Source organism: Canis lupus, chromosome 6, assembly GCF_003254725.2.
Source record: "Canis lupus dingo isolate Sandy chromosome 6, ASM325472v2, whole genome shotgun sequence".
Classification (NCBI taxonomy): domain Eukaryota; kingdom Metazoa; phylum Chordata; class Mammalia; order Carnivora; family Canidae; genus Canis; species Canis lupus.
In genome coordinates this window covers 27,695,416-27,718,860 of record NC_064248.1, presented here as the reverse complement: position 1 = coordinate 27,718,860, position 23,445 = coordinate 27,695,416, and the positions used below count along the sequence as shown (strand labels likewise).

The 23,445-nt window shown below is 53.2% G+C and overlaps 1 protein-coding gene across 3 annotated transcripts in view; it reads right to left on the bottom strand.

Annotated features, from left to right (window-relative positions):
* ABCC6 (ATP binding cassette subfamily C member 6) overlaps positions 1-23,445 on the bottom strand; it is a 49,024-nt gene that overhangs the window by 16,014 nt on the left and 9,565 nt on the right. For all 3 annotated transcript variants that reach the window (XM_025416410.3, XM_035717479.1, XM_025416411.2), the window contains exons 7-20: positions 21,794-21,925; positions 16,928-17,131; positions 15,402-15,579; positions 12,514-12,675; positions 10,495-10,587; positions 9,312-9,515; positions 7,995-8,141; positions 7,035-7,122; positions 6,563-6,638; positions 4,724-4,850; positions 4,340-4,516; positions 2,085-2,252; positions 1,460-1,634; positions 54-129 (exon numbers count right to left, since the gene is read on the bottom strand). In XM_025416410.3, the coding sequence (XP_025272195.1) occupies positions 54-129; positions 1,460-1,634; positions 2,085-2,252; positions 4,340-4,516; positions 4,724-4,850; positions 6,563-6,638; positions 7,035-7,122; positions 7,995-8,141; positions 9,312-9,515; positions 10,495-10,587; positions 12,514-12,675; positions 15,402-15,579; positions 16,928-17,131; positions 21,794-21,925 (2,007 nt within the window). The remainder of the gene's footprint in view (positions 1-53; positions 130-1,459; positions 1,635-2,084; positions 2,253-4,339; positions 4,517-4,723; positions 4,851-6,562; positions 6,639-7,034; positions 7,123-7,994; positions 8,142-9,311; positions 9,516-10,494; positions 10,588-12,513; positions 12,676-15,401; positions 15,580-16,927; positions 17,132-21,793; positions 21,926-23,445) is intronic.

Sequence of the window (23,445 nt, the reverse complement as noted above, 5' to 3'; positions counted from 1 at the left end):
TGCCTCAGCCTCTGCCCATGCTCCCCCAGCACTCAGCATCACAGTGGACTCACCTCTCGGGTCCACCTACAGGCTGCTCGCTTCCAGCAGGGCCTCTGGGGTCCTCTGCATTGGTCATGAGTTCTGTTTCTGCAAGGTCAACAGAGTCCTGTCACGTGATGGGGGTCAGCACTCGGGGTCCAGATGCTAGCTTTGCCACCCAAAGTTGACCGTATGGCCTTAACTTGTCTGAGCATCTGTTTCCTTCCATCTGGCTCTTGCAACTTCTCTCAATCCTCACTGGGATCTTCTGGGAACATTATTCCTTCAATCACTCATTCATTCATTCATTCACTCAGCAGATATCATGGCACACCTGCTATGAACTTGGGGCTAGAAAAACAGTAGCAAACACTGTACACAGCAAACTGCCCCAGGTTCCCCCCAGCAGCCCTGCCCAAGCAATTCCTTGTTCCTGGAATGTTCTTTTCTAGGTGACTCCCACCCAACCTCAGAGTCACCTCCCCCAGGGGGGAACCTCCCTCTGACTGTCACCCAGACCAGGCGGGTTCCATCTCCAAGCTCCAGGATGGTGACATGGTGAGTCAACACTTGGGATTTTTACCAGGGTGGGCCAATGCTCAACAGATGTTTCCTGGCAAGGCAGACCCTGGGGATGGGGGCACCTGGCTGCGCATCCTTGCTTTGTCATGGTGTCATGGGGAATGTGGGGGTGAAGGACAGCATCCTGCCTACTCATGAAAAAGCACATACTCTGGAGTCAGGCTGCTTGGGTTCAAATCCCAGTACCACCATTTAGAGGCCATGTAAGCTTGGGCTAGTTCCTTCACTTCTGGCCCTTGGTTTTCCCATCTGTAAAATGGAGGTAAAGATGGCCCCGACCTCACAGGGTCATTGGGATGATTAAATGAGCTAATGCATGGGAGGTGCCACCCACTGTGGGGGAGTTCACATCGGTGGCTTCACTTCCAATGCATGGTCATCTTTCCAGCACTCGCTGTGTTTTCTGGTTATTAGAAGCCCCACCTAGCGTGTCGTGGGCCTTCTGGCCTCTAGCCACCAAGTGACCATCTCGCTCAGCCTCTGTAGCAGTTAGGAACATAGACTTCAGATATGAACATACCCAAGTTCTAATCCTGTGACCTTGGAAAATCGAATTGTCTTTGCCCAGTTTGCTCATCAGTAACATGGCAGCAATGACTGCATGTGCCTCGTGGGCATGTTGTGAAGATCTAATGAAATAATCACTGCACTTAGCACAGTCCCTGGTTCAGAGAAGGTGACACTGGCTCTAACTGAGGGGATAGGTGGCCTCTTCAGAGAGCTGTCTGCTTCCAGGCCTGGGCCACCATGAAGGCTGTGGCCAGAGCATTCCAGCCACGCCAGTGGGATCCTTGGAGCCTTCTTCCCAAGGGTGGCAGGAGCCAGGCCCAGAGAACCGGCCAAGCCTAGCTAGTACCTCCATCTCCTCTGTCTCCTGGCTGTCTGGCTGCATCCAGAAGACCCACCAGGGCCCCCTTCCTGTGCAGAAGCTCCTGGTAGCGACCCATCTCTGCAATGGCTCCATCTTCCAGCACCACGATCCAATCAGCTTGGGGCAGAACATGGAGCGCATGGGTCACGAGAATCCGTGTCTGGGCAGGGAAGGGCTGAGTCACACTCACGTGTATGACCAGTCCTCCAGAGCCAGGGGTTGGGGGGGGGAGTGTCAGGCAGTGTCCTGGGGCTCAGGGTGGAGAGAGCCCCCTTTCTTGTACTCTCACCCTCTTTCTCCACATCCCAGTAGAGAAATAGAGGGTCTCCTTCAAACTGTGTCTTGGAATAAGAAGACACACAGGCTCCACCTGAACCTGGACCTGGTCAGTGACCTGAGGCAGAGGAGCCTCATCCCAGACCCAAAAGCAAGAACAACTGCTGTTGTAAGCCACTGTGATTGGGGGTTGCTTGTCACTCAGCATCAGCAGAGCAAAAGCTGACTATTACAGAGGAAGGAGAGCCTCGAGGAGAGCGGTGGTGAGACAGGCTGGGGTCAGGTCCTCCCCTGCCTCTGCCCTGCAGCCTTTGACACATTTTCCCGAACTTACCGTTCCGTGGAGCAGCCCGCCGGGCCCGATGACCTGGTTAAAGACGCTCTGGCCAACGTGGGCATCCAGGGCCACCAGGGGGTCATCCAGCAGGTACACAGCGGCCTTGCTGTACACGGCCCGGGCCAGGCTCAGCCGCTGCTTCTGGCCCCCAGACAGATTCATGCCCTGTGGCCACAGGAGGGGCAGGGGCCTGGGTGTAACACCTGCTCATCAGAGTGAGGGCCAATTCACTCTGCATGTCCCCCCAGGGCCACGTCCCAGCTTCCAACACTTGCTGTCAAGCCAGCATCCCCCTCAGCCTCTGCCCAGCCTCGCTTCCCCCTTTCCAGCCAGGCTTCCTGGAGGGGGTGGCTGCACGCTCCACACCTACCTCTTCTCCTCCCAGCCACTACTCCCTTGAGTCTGGCTCGTGTTCTCATTTCTCTACCGTATGATACCTCATTCCTCAGGGACACCAGTCATCTCTCTGTTGTACAACCCAGTGCTAGCCTGTCAGTCCTTATTTTCATTCATTCATTAATTCATTCCACTCACATTTTCCCCATGGCTATGATACACTCTGTTTTCTAGGCTCCGGGGATACAGCAATGAACAAGAGCCAGTCCCTGCTCTCATGGAAGGCACTCTTACATTCTAACGAGGGTGAGGTGAGAGACACATAATCAATAGATAAACAAGTAAAAATACATCACCTATGGGAAGGTGTTACGTGCTCTGAAGAATAATAAAGCAGCATTAGTGTGTTTGCTGAACCAGCATGAACAGGGCTGCTGTGTGGAGAAAGGTGGTCAGGTAAGGCCTCTCCACTAAGGGGACATTTGAGTTGAGACCTAACAGACGTGAGGGATGAGGCATGTGGACCTGTGGGAAAGAGCTTTACAAGCAGAAAGAATAGCAGGTGCAAAGGCCCTGAGGTAGGAATGTGCTCTGGGTGTTTAATGAACATCATGGAGATCCACGTGGCTGGAGTGAAACAGGGAAGGGGGGATCACGGAGAGGAGATGGGGTCAGGGAGGTAAGTGGGGCTAGACCTTGAGAAGCCTTGTTGCTGACTATCAGGACTTTGGCTTTGACTCTGAGGGCGATGGGAAGACCTTGGAAGATTCCAAGCAGAGGAAGGATGTGCTCTGTCCTACATTTGAACAGAATCCCTTTAACTGCTGCACTGGCATTGGCCTATCCAGTGTGAGGACAGAGAGAAGCAGGACAGCCACATGGGAGGGGGAACTGATGGGGGATGATACCAGAACACTCCTGGAAGGTGGACCCAACAGGATTTGCTGATGGATCAAATGTATGCGTGTATGGAAAAGAGGAAAATCAAGGATGACACCAAGGTTTGGGATCTGAGCTCTGGAGGGATGGAGCTCTGGGCAGTGGGGAGGGTGAGTTTCGGGGGCACACGGGTTCCCTTGAGGATGTGACAGTGGGACACAGGTGGAGGGCAGCAGCCACTCCTTCCTCCTGAAACACCCTCCCCTGGCTTCCAGGTGCCCATCCTCCTCGCTGGACACTCCTCAGCCACCCATCGGGGCTCGGCCCACACAGGGGCTTCTCTAGACCCTCTCCTGGGCCCTGTCTTCTCACCAGGAAGCCCACTCATTTATTAGCAGCTCCTACCTTTGCACTCTCAACTGCCACCTAGGGGGTGGGGGGCAAACTTGTTCTGCAAGGGGCCGATGGTAACTAGTTTAACTCCAGTCTCTAAGACCACTGCTCACCTCTGCCCCCGTCATGCAAAAGCAGCCTTGGACTGTCCGGTAGATGAATGGGCATGGCTGTGTCCCCGAAGACCCCATTTACAAAACTCTCGGTGGATTGGATCTGACCCGTGGGTCACAGTTTGCTGAGCCCTGCCCAGTCCGCAGCTCCAGGTGCGTCTGTCCAGTCTATGGGACATCTCTGCCCCAGACCCTTGGGTGAGGCCCAGAGAGGGGAAGCTCTTTGACCAGAGTCACCCAGAAAGGCAGGGCAGGACGGGAGCCTAGGTCTCCTGACTCCCAGCAGCCGAGGGCCCCTCACCCCCCGGTCCCTGCCACGCCCCTGCTTTTGTCTCTATTTGCAACCATTTGCCCATTAAGCACTATTTATTGTGCTCTTCCTCTGGGTTTGGCCCTGAGCCAGGCCCTGTGTCTGCCCCATTTCTCTGCTCCCCTGTCTTGTCCCTCCCACCACGTGGCCCACAGGCCAGGGAGGCCAACGGCCCCCAGCTCCAATGACTGCCTGTGGCAAGAAGGCCCCGAGACCCTCACCTGCTCCCCAATTTTGGTGTGGACCCCTGCAGGGAAGCCGCTCACGTCTGGCCACAGGGCACAGGCCTCCAGAACTGTCTCCAGCCACAGCGGGTCCAGCTTCTGCCTGAAGCACACGTTCTCTACCACGGACGTGTTCTGGACCCAGGCCTCCTGGGGCACGTAAGCCACGGAACCCTAAAATGCAACTCACTTTAGCCATTAAAAGGCTGATAGGGATGGAGGTAGGAGCGGTTTTGGAGAGGTAGGAGGAGCAGGGAGGAGCAGGGAAGAAGGAGGCAGGTGAAGCTCTGGAGGAGGGGGCAGGAATGGGGGGAATGGGAAGGAGCCGGAGGGCTTTTAGGATGGGGAACATTCTAGCACACAGGCAGGGGGCAGCCTCACCTTGATGCTCACAGATCCCTCCACCTTTGACAGCTCCCCAAGGAGGGCAGAGAGCAGGGAGGACTTCCCTGACCCCACGGCACCTACGACAGCCAGCAGCCGGCCCTGGGGCACAGTGAGGTTTATCCTGGCAACACAGGAGGGACATGTCCCTGGGTTGGGCCCAGCCTGAGTCTGTGCAGGGCTGCACCCCGGACAGAGCCGGCCTTTCCCGACGGTGACGTGACCCGAGGTCCCCCTGAGTAAGTGTGGAACAGTGTGGCCCCTCGCAATCCTCGTCTGGCTACTGGAGCAGCCCTCCTGCCCCATACGTGTGCATGTGCATCTCCACCCATGCGCACTCCCATAGCACACACGTATAATGCACATGTTCATTACACCACATACACACATGCACACAGCCTCCCACAAGGGCACACGCACATGCACACCACATACATGTGCAAACGCGAGCACACACGCCGACATGCATGCACACGAATAATGGATGCATGTGTACATTTACACAAACACTGCACCTGCTCTAACATACACATACCTGTAGGTGCACATATGCACATATGAATGCCTGCATACACGTATGTACACACACACAGTTTAGTGTAGCAGGAGGGTACACCAGCCTTGCCTCTTGTCTAGGGTATTGCCATAGGCTGCCCACCGCTTGCACTCTGCCCCTGCCCACGTGCTGTAGCCCACCCTCCACGCCGTGGCTGGAGGGACCTGTTAAACCCACCTGGGATCGTGACACACTCTTGCTCAAACCCTCCAGTACTTCTCATTTCACTCTGGATCAAAGTTAAAGTCCCAACAATTCATGAAGGACCCCCAACCTCCTACTTCTCTGTCCCTTGGCTGCTCTGCCTCGGCCACACGGACCTCCAGTTCCTCAAAGACAGGAGGCCAGTGGTCCTCAAGTAGGAGGGATTGTGCCCTCTGGCTCCCAAGGGTCATTTGTCACACCCGCTGGGGGTTGCTGCTAGAAGCTAGAGGGTAGCTACTGGTGGTCCTGCTGAACATCCTACGATGCACAGCACAGCACCTACAACAGAGAAGTCTCCAGCTCTAAGTGTCAGTGCTGCTGAGGTTGAGGAACCTTGGTGAGACACACTCCTGCCTCAGGACCTTTGTACTTGCTGCTTCCACCACCTAGAAAGCTCCTCTCCCAGACACTTGCAAGGCTCCTTCCTTCCCTTTACTGTGACCTTACTACACATGCCTCTCCCCCAGCATCACCCCCTCCCCCTGATTTCTCACTGATGGGCCCCCATCCAGATGTCAGCCCCAAGAGAGCAAGTCCCTTGTTTCTTTTCTTCACTCTGCCCCCCAGGCGTCCAGCAGGGACTGGCATATGGCAAGCATTTAATAAAGACTGCAGAGTGGCTGAATGATAATGGACATGAATACTGCCCGGCGTATCTCTCTCCCTTCTTACGGGAGTGTTGGGGTTGGCTAGAGGTTTTCTGTCACAAAGACTCAGTCAACATTGGGGCCTGGAAGTGACAGTGACCTGGAACACAGGAAGGAGAGAAGCAGACGCGGCTGATGAGGCCAGGCCTCTCTTGGTGTCACCTCAGCCAGCCTGGGGAGCAGGGGGGTGTCTCCTGCCTGGCCTGGGGGGGGGCTCGGATTCCCTGTTCCTTCATCTCCGGGAGCCTCACTTCCCCAGAACTCTGCCGAGGCCACCTCTACTGATGTTCTTGACAGCCCCAGTGCAGACGGACCCGCCTCCGGTGCCAGGCTGGAGACCTGTGCTGTCTGTCATGTGGGAAGCTGCTGGAGCCTCTGCATCTTCCTCCTGCCCGTGGCAAGGGAGTCACCGGGGAAGCCCTTCTGTACCTGCGCAGGCAGGGCGTGCCTTCCCGGGACCAGGCGAAGGTACCGTCGTGCACGCGGATGCAGGTCTCCCCAGCAGCTGCGGAGCAGAAGCGGGTCACCCAGACAAGCTCTGCCTGCTGAGTCTCATCATGCAACTGTGCCCCTCACCTCTCCGATTTTATTTTCTATCTCAAGGAACACCTTGCCAGGTTTATCTCCCTGACTTGGCGCACGAGGGCAAGGACCCTGTCGGTTAGAGGGCTCGCGGCTGTACACCCAGGGTGGCACGCAGGAGGTGCCCGTGGATGAGTGGGGAAAGTAGCCTCCGCGTCTGTCCCCATGTTACACGGCGGCCGGCCCAATCTGCAGGTGCCATCCTGTCACCAGCAGCCCCCCAGCTGGGGACCCTGGCATTTGGTCGCTGGGCTCCAGGAGCGTAGCGGGTCCCATCACCCCTTCCATAGCCCCACCCCCCGGCCAACTCTGCACTCACAGCATCTGGAAGGACTTAAGTCCACAGCCCTGAGGTCCAGTTCTTCCAGGCAGAGGAAGGCGGCCAGACGGTCAAAGGACACTCGGGCCTGGGGGAACCAAAGCTCTGGGTCACTGGTGCCCAAAGAGCCAAAAAGAGGACTCGGGCTTCAGGTGTCTGGTGCCTCAGGATGTAGAAAGGCTTCTGGTGTCCCAAGCCCGAGGCACCGGCAAGGCCTTAGCACACAGCTTTCCAGGTCATGGGAAACTGTGCATGGAGGTGGTGATGATGATGGTGACAGTGACCTCCTGGCTACTCTCCCCTAACTAGCATAATAGGGACAATCGGGCTGCCATCCTGCATGCAGGTGAGACCCAGGAGGAGGATGGTGGCTTTTCCAAGGAGGTCAGCAGGCCATTATCAGAAATGGATCCAGACTTGGTCCACCTAGGGCGGCCGTGTGGGTAGGGACGCCTCAGCCTGGCATCACCTTGCCATCACCTCCATCACGGCACAGTGGGCATGGACACGGCAAGGGAAGAGAATCGAAATAAAGACGCTTTGTACGAGAAGGGAGACAGAACACGAGGGACTCCTAACTCTGGGAGGCGAACTGGGGGTGGTGGAAGAGGAGGTGGGCGGGGGGTGGGGGTGACTGGGTGACGGGCGCTGAGGTGGGCACTTGACGGGATGAGCACTGGGTGTTGTTCCATATGTTGGTAAATTGAACACCAATAAAAAATAAATTTATAAAAAAATAAAGCCTATTATATCTTAATTCAAAAAAGAAAAAGAGAGAGAGAAGTGGGTGGGAATGCTGGCACATCCTGTATCCTCTGCCTCTCCGTTTCCCTGCCTCTTCCTCCCTCCCCCCATCCATCCTCCTCCTCTGCGGGCAGTGTGGGGGTGCATGGAGGCGGGGCCCTGCTGCTACACCCCTGCCGGTCAGCTCCCAGCTGGCTTCCCCGCACCCTGCCTCACCTGGACCACAGAGTTGATGGAGAAGGGCATGAAAACCTGAGCCTTGTTGAGGATGCTGAGGACCGTGAGGGTCACAAAGGCTTTCTCAGCGTCCATGGCGTTCTCCTCGGCCACCAGCGTATGGACAGCAAACACAACCAGTGCGACCTGGGGGACAGGCGGAGTGAGGGGGACAATGAGCTGGGGGCATGGCCCGGGAAGCTGAGCGAGCGAGACATGTCCGGAGGCCTGCGTGGCCAAACCCGCTCCATCCTCCCCTCGCCCGAAATTCTGCTAGCACCCCATGCCTCATTCCAAGTTCATGCAGCTGTGTAGGTGTCACCAAAAATATGAGTGTATTGGTGAAGGGACTTGTGTGTGCAGCCCCCGTTCGAGGACCAGAAATTCTTGGTTGCAGACATCTAGGGATACCGTGCATTTGATCTTGGTAGCATTTGGGAGGTTCTAGACATGGGGGGCACTTGTGTTTCTAGAACACTTTGGAGATGACCCGAGGTTGCAGCTATCGTCTGCACCCAAGGGCAGGGCGGTGGGCGTTGGTGGCATCTGTGGCTCTGGAGTCCCTAGGGGGTAGTTCAATTCTAGGTGTTGGAGATGTTTCGGTCCTAGGTGTCACTTGGTGTGATGACCTGATGGTCGCTTGGTGTGATGGTGACTCAGTGATCCTGTCTGGGGAGATCTCATGGTTCTGAGTGGTGGTCCTGGTGGTTCTGAGTGTTGCTACTGTTGGTGACACCCCCCAGGATCAGGGTGGGGGGAGGTTCTAATCCTTCTGGGAATAGGTGTTGAGGCCCACCTGCCACCAGCCTTGAATATCTTATGAAGAGTTTGCATTGTTTATTTATTTGTGGGCACTGAGTCATTGCAGGTTTGTTGGTAGCAGCGTGACTGCAGTCAGAGCCATGCTTTAGGAAGGCCGATGCGGCAGCAATGGAGGACAGGACAGGCATTGTGCCCAGTGCAGGGCCACTGCAGCCATGTGACAGCCAGTGCCAGTGTGGACGTGGGGCTCTACCTCCGCAGCTTCCCGCACCTGTTGCCTCATCCCCAGGCTAGAAACTGCAACAGCTACAGGCCAAAGCCAGGCCTTATTGGCCACTGCCGCCTTCGGGGGAATGGTCTAAGTGCTTAGCTAACTCAGCACAAAGCAAGGATCCCTGTCAGAGGGAAGGATCCAGAAAGGTACACTTGGATGGATGGGGTGGTCTGCAAAGCAGGGCTCCAGGAGCTGGGGGGCAGGGGGCTCCACCTACCTCATCCCACGCTAGAGCTCCCTCCCTTAGTCTATGCTCTGCAGAGGGACCAGAGGGACCTCACCAGAAACGTGGACACTTGGAAGGACACCAGGGACACAGAGAAGAGGAGGCTGGAGGTCCTCATGGCGCCCAGCTCCTGGCCCCGGATATGCAGGACTCTTTCCAGAAAGGCTTCCTCCCAGCCGTGGGACTTGACCATCTTCATATTCCTGATGATGCAGCTGGTGAGCCGCACCCGGGAATCCTTCTGCCTCATGTGCTCTTCCTAGGACCAGAGGGGAGAAGAGGGCAGAGGGCAGGGAAACATCAGAAATTCTCCTTCCCCAAACCATCACACTCCACCTTCAGCTACTGCTGTTGATTCAACCTCCACGCCAGGCCCCAGGAGGTCTGCCTCTCAGCAGGGCTGGCCACACAGTCCTGGCCCAGATCACTGTCATCTTGCACCTGGGCCATTGTAGGTGCCTCCTCCCTCCTGTCCCCGGGCTTCTGCCCTCTTTGTGCGTGAGAGGTGATGTGCCATCACAGAGGGAAGCTCCCAAAGACCAGGGAAGCGGGAAAGAGAGCCGGGAGCCAGCGTGGGCATGGTGCCATCCGGAAGGCTTCCTGGAGGTGGGAGTGACACATGAGCTATGGTGAGGAGGTGCTGGGTGCACAGAGAGTGGGTGGATGAGGTGGACAGGGGAAGGTGAAGGGGACAGCATGACCCAGAGGATGGGCAGTGTGGTCAGAGAGAGTGTGGGGGAACCCGGGGTGGGGGGCTGGGCTGGACTACATTGGGACACGGAGGTCAGGCAGAGGAGTTGGGGCTGTCTCACCAAGGGGGGCGATGGCACAGGGACAGGAGGAGGGTATGAAAGGGTATGTGAGACCGATCTTCCTTCCTCCCGGGGTTCTGAGCTGAGAGGGATGTGTGGAAAGGTCCGGGTCGGGGCGAGGGCAGAGGCGGGGACCCAGGGAGCGTGAGACAGGGGCACCATTCTGGATGCATCTGCTGACGGACGTCATGTGAGAAAAAGAGACCATCAAAGCTGACCCACGGTTGGCTTGGAGCTTGAGTGCTTGGAGCGAGGGGAGCAGCCGTCCACAGAGATGCAGGGGGCAGGGGTGACAGGAAAGGCTCCCACCACCCGGTCCCCCCTCGGCTCCTCACCCCCCTGCACTTGCCCCAGTGCCAGTCCCGTGGCCTGCAGGCTTCCCTTCCCACTTCCCGCCCAGTGTGTCCCGTCCCCCAAATATCACACCTGATGCTGTTTCCTCTTCTTGGTGATGAAGAAATTCAGAGGGAGGAGGCTCATGAAGACGGCGATGGCAGTGAGAGCAGACGGTCCTAGAAGCTGGAGACAGAGAGGGTGGATGTCCCCAGATGCCTCCAGGAGCCCAGCTGGACGACCCCAAGGGATTTGGTCAGACTAGCGTCCTAAGGTAACGGACTCCAAGGGAGCTGATGAGAGCGGCCGATGGGCGCCTGGTGAGGATGGAGTCCTTCCTGGTCATGGACGGGAACAAGCACCCCACACAGTGGTGGTGGGGTTGTGTTCAAGTACGTCACGAGGGTGCACGCCTGGCCAGAATGCTGAAGTCGGATCTCTGGGGTCAGGGTCTGAGTTCAAATCCTGACCCTGGCACTTACTGGCACTTACCTTCCCTAAGCTGTAGTGTCCCCATCTGTGAAAGGGACGTCGAGCATCACCCATCACATATAGTAAGTGCCCGTGTCATACAATTATTATCTTAGTCTTCATTTCACCCTTGACAAGGTTGCCTGATTTAGGGTGGGGGGGGAAGCATTCGTAGTTAAATTTGAATTTCAGACAAAACAGCAAATGTCTTCTTAGTATAAGTATATCCCATGCAATATTTGGGATATACTTATACTAAGAAATCAATCAATTTCTCTGAAATATGTATCTAACGGGACGTCCTGTATTTTATCTGGCAGCCCTACCCCACACCTGCTTTGTGACTTTGGGACAGGAATGTTCCCTCTTGGCTTTGGTTTCTCTGTGTGGAAAATGTGGAGGTGGGGGTAAGGTAAATGATTTCAAAGGGGTTGTTTGAAATTTCTTCCGAGGTCCTCTGCACCCAGTTTCTAGACAAACCCCACCTCCACTCCTACGGCCACCATGGCCCTCAGTTTCCCTTCTCAGCCTTTAAGAATACTATTTTGTAATCTGGACCACAGAGCCAGCCAGTTTGTTTCATTTATGCAGCCATCATGCCTCCCAGTGGCCACATGGAGAAGTGCCCAGAAGGCAAACAGCCCAACAGCCGGGGTTGGGAGAATCATTAAAAAAAAAAAAAAAAAAATATGGTGAAGAGAGGGCACCTGGGTGGCTCAGTGGCTGAGAGTCTGCTTTTGGCTCAGGTGGTGACCCCGGGGTCCTGGGATCGAGTCCCACACTGGGCTCCCCATAGGGAGCCTGCTTATCCCTCTGCCTGTGCCTCTGCCTCTCTCTCTGTGTTTCTCATGAATAAATAAATAAAATCTTTAAAAAAAGAAAAAGGTGAAGAGAAGGTGAAGCTTTAACTGGCAAAAATAATATCACTTGGAAAAAATTGCTACAAAATCTAATTGTGGCAAACTCAATGTCCATTCCTCCCAACCCCCGTCAACAAGATTTCAGGCTGACTTTCTGATGTTAGGGACCTTCTGGCAAAAGGCCAGGAAAGTGATGGCTGTGTCTTCTGCAGATTTGCTTGGGTCAGAGGCCTGCCCACTCATTTGCTCTGCATTTTTCCGAGTGTCCTTCCTCGCCCTCTCTCTTTCTAATAGTAACATCTAACATTTATTCATTTACTCTTAAAGATTTATTTATTTATTTGAGAGAGAGAAAGAGAGCACGCACACATGAGAGAAGGGGAGGGCCAGAGGAAGAGGATCTTCATGCAGGCTCCCTGCTCAGCGCAGAGCCCGTTGCAGGGTTTGATCTCACGACCCATGAGGTGATGATGACCTGAGCCAAAACCAAGAGTAGGACACTCAACCGACTGAGCCACCCAGACGGCCCTAACATTTAACATTTATGTACTGCACGTCAGGCACTGTTTGAAGTGCTAGGCCCTGGATACGAGCTAGCAAGTCAGAAAGGGTCCTGGCCCCCTTGCCCCACGGGGTCAGGGCAGTAGGAGGAGATGTACAGTAACCATGACATACCCTGACCAAATACCCCTGGATGGTACTGGGGAGTATTCCACACTCATAATCAATATGACTGTGATCATTGATACCCCTGTCCAGACGTCCCTGAACGACAGCATACCTGCCAGAGATAGACAAAGCAGATAATCATCCAGATGACTGGCAGCCACAGCCCGTTAAGGTAGATGATACACTCAGTCAGCCGCTGAACATCCACGGACACCAGGTTGACCACGTCACCCACTGCGCTGGCCTTTCTGGAAGCGCTGGACAGGACCAGGACCTGGGCAGGGTGGGAAGATGAAGACCTAAGTCAGAGGGCAGGACAGGACGAGTGTGGTGGAGGGAGGTGGGGAGGCCCTCAGAGGCGGGGAGGCCCAGGGCATGGATGGAGAAGAGCACAGCCACCTGGCGGGCCTGGATCTAAGCTGGTCTGCCCTTGGTCTGTTCACTCATCTGTAAAGTGGGCCAGTAAATCCCCAGAGCCGCCCTCCTAGGGCCGTTGTGAGAATTCAGAGAGACAACAAAAATGGAAATGCTCTGAAATCCCTAAAGCACCGGAGTGATAAGTTAATAGCATAACACGTCGAACCCTTGGGTTTATGACGGTCATGGTGATCCTTTGCTGAGCGCTAACTATGTCCCAGGCCCTGCGCTAAGTGAACAGCGTCATCACTTTCTGTGACGGAGCACATCCCACAACCAGATGGAGCAGGTACTGCCGCATTTCATTCAATCTGGAGTAAAACACTCTATTCTTGTATTGCTAAGGAAACATAAAATCAATGCAATTAAGTTAAAACACAGGAGACACCTCTTGATATCAGAAGGGCTAAAAAAGGGGCGCCTGGATGGCTCAGTGGTTGAGCATCTGCCTTTGGCTCAGGGTGTGACCCCGGGATCCTGGGATCAAGTCCTGCATTGGGGTCCCCACAGGGAGCCTGCTTCTTCCTCTTCCTGTGTCTCTGCCTCTTTCTATGTGTCTCTCATGAATAAATAGATAAAATCTTGAAACAAAAAGGAAAAAAAAGCCTTAAAAAGGTGAGACAGGAATCAATGAAATGCAAAATTCCTAACCTCGTTTTACAGCCAAGGCTAGGCCAGGCTTGGAATCTGAGATAGGAAGAAGACCAGACACAAGAGCCAGACAGGGTGTTAGACCAACCTTCGAAGGCATTCAACATGCCTCTCACACACCAGCTTGGCTCTCTGGCAGTCCCAGCTGTGCTCCGACCCCGGGGTCACAGTGGACCCCTTCCAGCCTGTTGAATCCTATTCTATTTGCAATCCTCTCTGCTGAGTGCATGAGGAAAGAAGTAAGGGGGTGAAGATGTGAGCCCAGAATGATGCAGTAGAAAATCTCCAAAAAAAAAAAAAACACTTCAAATCTTTATCAAATACGTACTCTGGGCAGGCATATCGCTGTAAACAACAGAGGGGGATAGCTTGCTCAACCAGGAGCAGTTTGAGCTGGGAAGAAAATGAAATAAAGACTTACATAGCTCCTTCTTTTTCTTTTTTTTTTAAGATTATTTATTTGAGAGAGAGAGAGAAGCAGACTCCTCACTGAGCATGGAGCCTGATGTGGGGCTTAGTCCCAGGACCCTGAGATCACGACCTGAGCTGAAATCAGGAGTCAAATGCTTAACTGATTGAGCCCCCCAGGTGCCCCAAAGCTCATTCTTTAATGATAGTTATGAAGAATGTTAGGGAGACATGTTTTAAAATATTATTCAGTAATATTAGTAATAATACTCAATAATAATAATTACCATAATTATTATTATTAATAGGAGTTGTCCCTCATGGTCCAGTCCCTGGCCCTGGGCTGATTAGGGCAAGTGTGTGGTGGCCCAGAGTGTTGAGAGCCCCAACAAGGGGGCGATCGGAGTGCGAGCTCTGGATTGGTTGGTAGGCATGTGGAAAGCAGGCTCCCTGGTGAGTCACTTACTACCTCTAGGAATTGGCGAGCCCTGGCGGGGATTGGCAAGGCCCCAGATGTCCAAGCACCGGATACGGAAAATAAGAAGACACCGTTAATGTGAAGACAGCCCAGCAGGAAGAGCCGGGGCCTGACCTAGAGATGAGCAAAGCTTCCCTAAGGGTGGGGATGGGAAGAGCGATGGCCTCAAGCTGCCTTGCTGTCAGCCTCAACTCAGCAGGTGGACTCACTAGGCCAGTCGGGCAGCCCTGAGCTCCGGCTCGTGTGCTTGGTGGGGAGACATGGGTGGGAAACACAGCAGGCAGGCAGTACGGGGAGCCGCCCGTGTGGCCATCCAGGAGCTTCTTCTGTTCCCCTTGCACTGCCTCTCCCCCAGGAAACAGCGCAGGTATGAGAAGGGACTCATGGGGACCGGGTCACCCTGGCTCAAATGCTCCAGACCCCACAAGAGCTAGTATCTCTTAGGCAGATAGTCTGGCGGGCTTCACTTTCAGGGCTCCCGAGGGGGTGAGTCACTGCCCCAAGAGAAGCCCAAAGCTATGGCTTCCCACCAGGTGTTCATACTCCATTGACAGAATTTTCAGCCTTAATGAATTTACCAAAGGGTCAGGAGTCATTTTTACCATAAGCAAGTGTTGCCTGGTAACATAGCTGACAGCCCACCTCTTTCTGGTTTCCACACAGCCCCAAGATTAACCCTTTCTCCTCATGGGGGATGAGTGGAAGGTAGGTACGTGAAAAGAAATGGAAAGGGTGTCCAGGTAGTAGGAACAGCAAGTGCAAAGGCCCTGAGGTGGGAGTTGCCTGGTATGTTTGAGGCCGGAGTAGGCTGAGCAAGAAGGAACTTATATGACGTGATAGAGTTGGGGGGGATCCCAGGGTCAGATCACTCAGGGTTTTATGGAAATAACCCAGAAGGTGAGAGGGTAGTGAGAGACTGTGAATGAGTAAAGTAATGAATGAGTGCCTTTTCAGGCACAGATGATAAAAGATGTGACCCTTCCCAGCTAGAACATTCATACATGAATTGGGATGAGAAAGACATACCCCTCCCCGCCAGGGCTCACCTTTCTGTACACCAGGCCCGTGATGGCCGTTCGCAGCCTCATCTGCAGCACCTTGAGCTTGTACATGTAGTGCTGCTCCAACAGCGATTGCAGGGAGGCGGAGAGGAACAGGAGCACCGCGAGGACATACCCCTTCCAGGCCGGGATTGTGGGATTGCCGATAAACTCCAGAAAAAGGCTTTTGAGAGAGGGAGGGTACAGGTGCTGAGAGAAGGCATGCGTGGCTGTTGCTTTTGCCTAAGCCTGGCAAGGTGGGGAGGATCACACCGTGGGGGCGATATTTTTGCCAATACGGGTCCAGCGATTTCTCCCACCATCCGCACACCTTTTCAATGTGACTGAGGCTCCTTCAACCAAGAGGTGAGCGTTTTATCTCCACCTGTCGTGGGCTATGTCGTGGACTTACCTATGTTAAGTCCTTTTTTTAAATTATTTTTTAAAGATTTTATTTATCTATTCATAAAAGACACACACACAGAGAGAGGCAGAGACACAGGCAGAGGGAGAAGCAGGCTCCATGCAGGGAGCCTGACGTGGGACTCGATCCCGATCCCGGGTCTCCAGGATCACAGCCTGGGCCTAAGGCGGTGCTAAGCCGTTGGGCCACTGGGGCTGCCCCCTGTTAAGTCCTAATCTCTGGTGCTTTGGAATGCACCTGTATTTGGAGCTCAGGCCTTTCAAGAGGGGATTTAGTCAAAATAAGGCTGTTAAGGTGGGTGTCGTTCTAAGACATTTGCACACAGGCTCAGGGGAAAAACCCTGTAAGGACACAGCAAACCAAGAATGAGGCCTTGGATAAAATCAATCTTGATCTTGAACTTTGAGCCTCCAGAACTGAGCGAAAATAAATGCCTGCTGTCAAAGCCGCCCAGCCTGTAATGTTTTGTCAGGGCGGCCGCAGCAAACAAATGCACCATTCCCTGAATCTGGGCTGGCCGTCCAACCAGCTGTGGCCCAGAAAACACAGTGGTGGCGAGACTGCGCCAGCTCCAGGCCCGAGGCCTCACGATCATGCAGCTCTTGATCTGTGTCTCCGAGCCCTGCCAAGGGGCCATGGGAACGAGCCGGAGCAGGCTTTGTGGAGCAGAGACAAGCTGTCCCCGCTGAGAGCAGCCAGTCCCCCGGGCCAGCCTCATGGCGCGACCGCGGGCACACGAGTGAACCCAACTGAGGAAAGAAGAACTGCCTAGCTGAGCCTGGCCCAAATTGCTGCCCCACATTATCATGAACCAAAGAAGTGGTTGTAAGCTCCCTGGCCTTGGGGCTGTTTTGTTATGCAGCAAAAGCGAACTGATACACTCAGGTTAGAGTTCATTCATTTTCTCTCCCTGAGGTTTATCACTCTCCCATGTATTTTTCCTCCCATTCCTCAGTATCCTTTCAACCACCCTCCAGTGCCCTCAGCTCTGGAGGACTAGGCGGGGCAGGAGGAGAGCTGATGCCCAGCCCCCAACCCCCAGCTCTGGGAGAACACCATGAAGGGAGGGACCACCAGCCTCCACAAAGCCCCCAAGGCCTGGACCCACCTGAAGAGCTTGGGGACAGCAAACCTGAAGACAGTACAGATGACAAGGTTAAAGGTCGCCAGAAGGAAGGTGGAGCGGGACACCTGCCAGATGGCTCTCAGCAGTGGACCTCTCTGGCTCCCTTCTTGCTGTAGCAAGGCTTCCATCTCTGGGGCTTCTACGTCACGGCTTCCTTTCCTTTTAGCATCTCTCGCCTTGGTGTGCCTTAAGGGAGAGAAGAAATTGGCTCTGGGTCATTGCAATAGATGCCCCCCCACACACAAACTCATATATAGAACCCTAACCCCAGTGTTATGGTATTTGGAGGTGGGGCTCTGGGGAGGCGATGAGATCATGAGTGGAGAGCCCTCATGAACAGGATGAATCCCTCAATAAAACAGGCCCCAGGCAGTACCTTCCCCCTTCTGAGTGAGGACACAGTGTGGACACAGCTGTCCCTGAACCAGGAAGCAGGCCCCCACGAGACACCGCAACTGTGGTGTTTTGATCTTGGACTCTCCAGCCTCCAGAACTGTGAGAAACCAGTCTCTGTTGTTTCTAAGCCTTTCAGCTTATGGCATTTTTGTTAGAGCCATCTGAATGGACTATGACAGTCCTTGTAAATATTCTCAGAGGTGGCAGCTGGATTTCCAGCAGGACCAGGTGTCACAGGGCCATTTTTATGGCAATTGGGATGAGTGGGTGTGAGTCCAGCCTCACTCCCTCACCTGTTTTTCTTTGCTCCCCCAGGGGCCCCCATTATGAGACAATTGGGCAGGGGAGGGACCAGGCAGGAGGGCAGCCCTAAGACGTTAGGGGTGTTGATGGGAATGCATGTGCACTGAGCACCTCCTATGTGCCAGGCACTCCTCAGTCCTCTAAAGCTAAGTCCTCGGGATCCCTGGGTGGCGCAGCGGTTTGGCGCCTGCCTTTGGCCCAGGGCGCGATCCTGGAGACCCGGGATCGAATCCCACATCGGGCTCCCGGTGCATGGAGCCTGCTTCTCCCTCTGCCTGTGTCTCTGCCTCTCTCTCTCTCTGTGACTATCATGAATAAATAAATAAAATCTTTAAAAAAAAAAAATAAAGCTAAGTCCTCTAAAGCTGGCAAGTTAGGTGTTATGCCCATTTCGCAGATAAGGAAATAAAGGATTAGAATGAACTTGTCCAAAGCCCATGGCTGGGAAGTAGAAGAACTGGGATTTGATTCCAACTCTGCGTCTTCAGGGCCCAGGAGCTATGTGAGCCATTAATGCAGCTCCCCCCTTTCCCTTCCACAACTGGCTAGCCCGTAGGTGGTTTAGAGCTGGTCCAGAGCCAGTTTAGAATCACAGCTGACATCCGTGGCCCTGGCACTCCTGGGCTGGATGAAACCACAGAGGGAAGCTGGGGGGTGGGAGGAGGGAGAGCCGGCTGGTGTGTGGCCTTGGGCAGATGACTGCCGTCTTTGTCCTCTGCATCCTTGTTCATGAAAGGGCTCTCTGAGCTCCTTCCTGCTCTGACAACTTCCGGGGGTTAGCAATGCCTGTTTACAGAGCTGAGACCCAGGGCTGGGCACTGGGATCAGCCCTTTACATGCACTGGCTTATTGATTTTTCTTGACCTCCCTGCCTGGTGGGTTTCACAGGCTCCCTATTCTACCCAGGAGGACATGGAGGTTCCAAGAGGTGGTGACAGCTGCTCGAGGTCACACAGTGAGGACCAAGCAGGGACTTGAGCCCAGATCTCAATTCGTGATGCATATGGCACCTCTTTGTCAGCCCCACTCACAAACATTTTTAGAAAGAAGGGGAAAAAAAGAAACTGATCTTGGTGAGCACTGGCAGCCAGACCTGCACTAACAAGTCAAGGTCTTGCCCTTTGACCGCGGCCCAGCTTCTTGTTTGGTTTGGCATCTCTCAGGTGGGTCTGTCACTGAGTTGGGCAGGGCTGCTGCTCACAAACATTTTGGTATTTGGGTCTCGAATGCCAGAAAGATGTCACCTTCTTATCACCTGGCCATCCTTCCCCATCAGCCCACCATTTACTTCACCTTCAAAGCCATGCTCCAACTCTCACTTTTATATATTTGTCTTGTTAGAACTCCAGGTGGGCAGACTTCACTTGTATTTCCCCCACATTTGGCTCTAGAATGCAATAGGCACTCAATAAATACTTGCCAGATGGGAAAAATACAAATATGTGACATGTGTAAAGGGCCTAATAGGTGTGCCTGGTACATAAAGTTGGAAAGATGTGTCAAAGGAAGGAAGGCAACCTGGTTTGCTCCTGCCTTGGAGCCAGGAGCCTGAGATTCAAATGTCTATGCTGTCCCCATCTCTCCCAGAGCCTCAGTGTTTCCATCTGTAAGATGGGGTATGCCAGGAGATGACTCTGAAAGCCTCTTTCCAGCTGGATGTTTTGCTCAGTTCTGCTCCACCCTAGAATTCTGAATCGCTGCGTTCCACCTGCAGGCTCCGTAGCCAGGCTCCTCCTTCACAGCGGGTCTCACGTTCCATCATGGGAGGTCTCCAGAATGGTGTCTGGTCTTTGGTCTCTGGGCCAAAGGACCATTTAGTGTGGGACTTGCAAATGACCACAAGGAGAGGCAAGGGGTGGGAGTGAGCAGCCAGGTCTAAGTTGGGTAAACAAAAGGAAGTGGTGGAGACTGTGGCAAACCAAAGAACACACACCCTGTCCACTGGGGCAGCTGCTACCCAGATCCATTCCCTTGTTGCCATCCAGGGATGTGACCTGGCACTGCCAGTGTACTTTATTTTTTATTTAAGATTTACTTATTTATTTGAGAGAGAGAGAGAGAGAGAGAGAATGCATGAGAGTGCAAGGGGGGTGCCGAGGGAGAGAGAGAATCTCAAACAGACTCCTCGCTGAGTGTAGAGCTCCAATCAGGGCTCAATCTCATGACCCTGAGATCATGACCTGAGCTGAAATCAAGAATCAGACACTTAACAGACTAAACCACCCAGGCGCCACCTGCCAGTCTCCTTTAAAAGAGACGAGAATTCCAGATTTCTGCATGAAGTCTCCAATGTTTTAAATGTTGGCAACATTAAAAAAAAAAAAAGAAAAGAAACAAAAGTCCCAAATAACCACAAGAGTAAACACCAGGTGGACCAAACATTGATTTCATCTAGTCAGCAAGTGGCTGGTTCCTGACCTCTCAGGATGACGTCCTCTCCCTTCCCCCGAGAATTGCAAAATACTTTAGAAATAAAACCAAAGTTCTCTGTGTGTGTAATTAGCTCAGAAAATAACTGAGCTGGATCTTTGTAAGGCCATGCCTTCCTCCTTTCCTTCTGTCAATTGCTGTGGATTCTTTAACTGTTTCGGAGACTGGTTCCAGCTTAGCTCCCAAGTTCCCATGTCCCTAGGGGGCAGGTCACAGCTGGGAGAGACTGGGCCAGACCTGGAGGGGGCTTTTTTTTTTTTTTTTTTGGAGGGGGCTTTTAAAAGATTTTTTATTTATTTATTCATGAGAAACAGAGGCACAGGCACAGGCAGAGGAAGAAGCAGGCTCCCTGCGGGACTCGATCCCAGGACACCAGGATCACCCCCTCAGCCCAAGGCGGATGCTCAACCACTGAGCTCCCCCCGCCACCCGGTGCCCCTTGAGGGCCCTTTTGAATGAATTCCGGCACTTACAAATCACTGAAGAGTGGAGGAGCAGTACAGCAAGATATGGCTGGAGTGAGTTGCTGTTTTATGAGTTTGCTCATATCATTTACTCCTTTTGCAAAAATCACACTCCACGGTGCCTCTGAAAGGACCACCAAGAATGGGGCCTGCCCCCTGGCCATGGGACTAGTCCCTGATTGGCACATGACTCGAGCCCGCCAATCAGAGGCCTTCCTTAGCAGTTTCTGTATGGATGGAGAGACACTCGTTGTGCTGGAGTTGCTGCACTGGCAGGATACGAAATAGGCCCATGCACAGACCTCAGCTGAGCTGAGGGATGGTGTGAGAGAGTTTGGACGTTACGCAATGTCCCTGGATCCAGCCACACCTGAGGCTAGACCTACCTTCTCAGCTATGTGAGCCAATAGATGGTCTCTCTGTTCATTTTTCTAATTTGGAGGGTTCAGCTCTCTACAACCACCACCCAAAATCCTAGCGCATGCAGGGGAACCCTGTAACTCTTCCCACAGAGCTAAGTCACTTTCATCTGTCCCCTGAAACACCACGGTCACGTGATTTGTCCGAAGTCATCAACCACTCAATGGCAAGACTGCATTCAACCCACGTTTCATGAATCCTGTGCTAACATCTCTTTTCTGTAGACCAGAGGTTCCCCAGCCTTGGTTCCTCAGAATCGGAGGGGACCACAGAAGTTTCCAGAGATGCCACAGAGGGCAGGAGTGAGGCAGAGTGGACAGGACTCAAAAGAGCTTGAAATCCTCTGGATAACAGATACTGCTTGTGCTTTCACCATTTGTGAGGTATTCACTAACTTCTTTTCCCAAATCATTTTTTCCCTCCCCCACGAGCTTACGAGCCAGGGCCTAATGGCATGCCCATTGAACAGATAAGAAAATCAAGAACCAGGAAACCAATCCCTCAAGTTAAGTAGTAAATAGCTGCGTGCACGTCGTGGACCACCACCCAACCCTCGACTCCCCCACCCTGCCCGCCTGCCCTGGCCCCTGTCTGTTTCCTGCCTGGCATCCCACCATTGGAGCTTTGTCTGGGGGCTCCCAGGAGCACCCACTGTGTCCTTAAGGAGCCTGCAAAGCGCTCTGGGAGGAAAGTCAGTTAATGCTTAGTGGGATCAGCTGGCAGGTGGGGACTATGGCAGTGAAGCCCAGAGTAGGGTCTGGGGTTGTATTTGGGGCCAAATGATGAGCTTTGCTGACCAAGCACAGGGTCGAGCTCTTATTTTCCAACCACTCACTGCTGAGCCGCGCTGCGGGTCCTTGTCCATTCCCTTTGGAGTTGGGAAACAAGCTCTTCAGAGGAGTTTTCACGCCCAAGTGACCAGAGATCTTCTGGCCCCAGCAGCCTCCTGTAGCCTCTCCAGACCAGCCTGTAAAAGAAGGTCACCGGGGCACGCTCCTGCTGCCATTCCCCCTGCAGAGTCCTCGTCTGGTCGCTGTGTGACCCCAAGTAAGTCACTTTACCTCTCTGCACCTCTACTGGCCCCTCAGAAAAACGAAAGCAATTAACCTGATCACACCTGACATTTGTAGGGGCACTTCTCGGTTTACAAACATCATCTAATTACATCTCACACAATAACTATTGACCCACTTTATAGATGAGATAAAAACAGAGACTCAGAGAGATTAAGGGACTTAACCAAGGGATGACCTGGGTGGCAAGGGAAATAGACCTCCCTAGGAGTCAGAAGTCCCCAGCTGGAAACCTGAACTCTACCCTCAGCTTTATTTTATTTTATTTTATTTTATTTTATTTTATTTTATTTTATTTTATTTTATTTTATTTTATTTTATTATTTTATTATTTTATTTTAATTTTATTTTCTTATTTTATTTTATCTTATTCTATGTAGAGCTTTTATTTATTCATGAGAGACACACAGAGAGAGGCAGAGACATAGGCAGAGGGAGAAGCAGGCTCCCTGCAGGGAGCCCAATGTAGGACTTGACCCCAGGACCCTGGGATTAGGACCTGAGCCCAAAGCAGACGCTCAGCCACTGAGCCACCCAGGTGCCCCATCTATTCTCAGCTTAAGTGTCCCCACTCCCCTCCTCATTCACCTCTCCAGCTGCCTGGCCTCAGGACCTTTGCAGATTCACATCACTTGGCTTAGAACCCTTTCCCTGCCACTCTTCACCTGGCCCCTCTCTCATCCTTCACCTCTGGGCTTAGAGGTGATTTCCTTACATGCCCATTTGATGCCCCTCCCGTCAGGTAGATTTCCCTATTATAAACTCCTTTCCCGAGCTGTTCTTTATAATGCTTGCTGCAATTATGATTTACTTTTTTTGGTGTGATTATTTATTATCTTTCTCCTCCACTGGATGGCAAACTCCTTGGGGACAAAGAGTATTTACCTTTATTCTCCTCCCCTGTAACCTCGCCTCCTGACGCAGGGCAAGAGATTTGTCAAATGAAGACATTTACCAGCCTTGTGACCCTGGGCAATTCACTTCCCACCAGCAGCCCTCAATTTTCTCACTTTATTTTTTTTTAATTTTTAAAAATTTTCTCGCTTTAAAACAAGACAGTGTCCCAACACTTAAGACTAGTATAGGAGATGAAGGTAGTTGGCACATCGTCGGAGGAGGTCATGGAGAGGATGTGACCTACTGTGGTCCCATAAGCTGGGCGTGGGCAATCGGAGTCTCCTCACCCCTCCCCTGTCCTTGGAATATATGTCCTGTCCACTCTGCCTGCACTAAAAGCCATTGCGAGGACGCAGCCTTGAGAGAGCAATGTGTTGTTGAGACCGTCTGGACGGCAGGTGTGACTGAACCCCGCTGAGCCCTCCACTAAGATTCCGGCGGGCAGGTGCAGAGAGCAACCGGTCTTGTGGCTCCCAGGACAAGCCCCGTGAGTTCCCTTGCTTATTTTTAAAGCTGC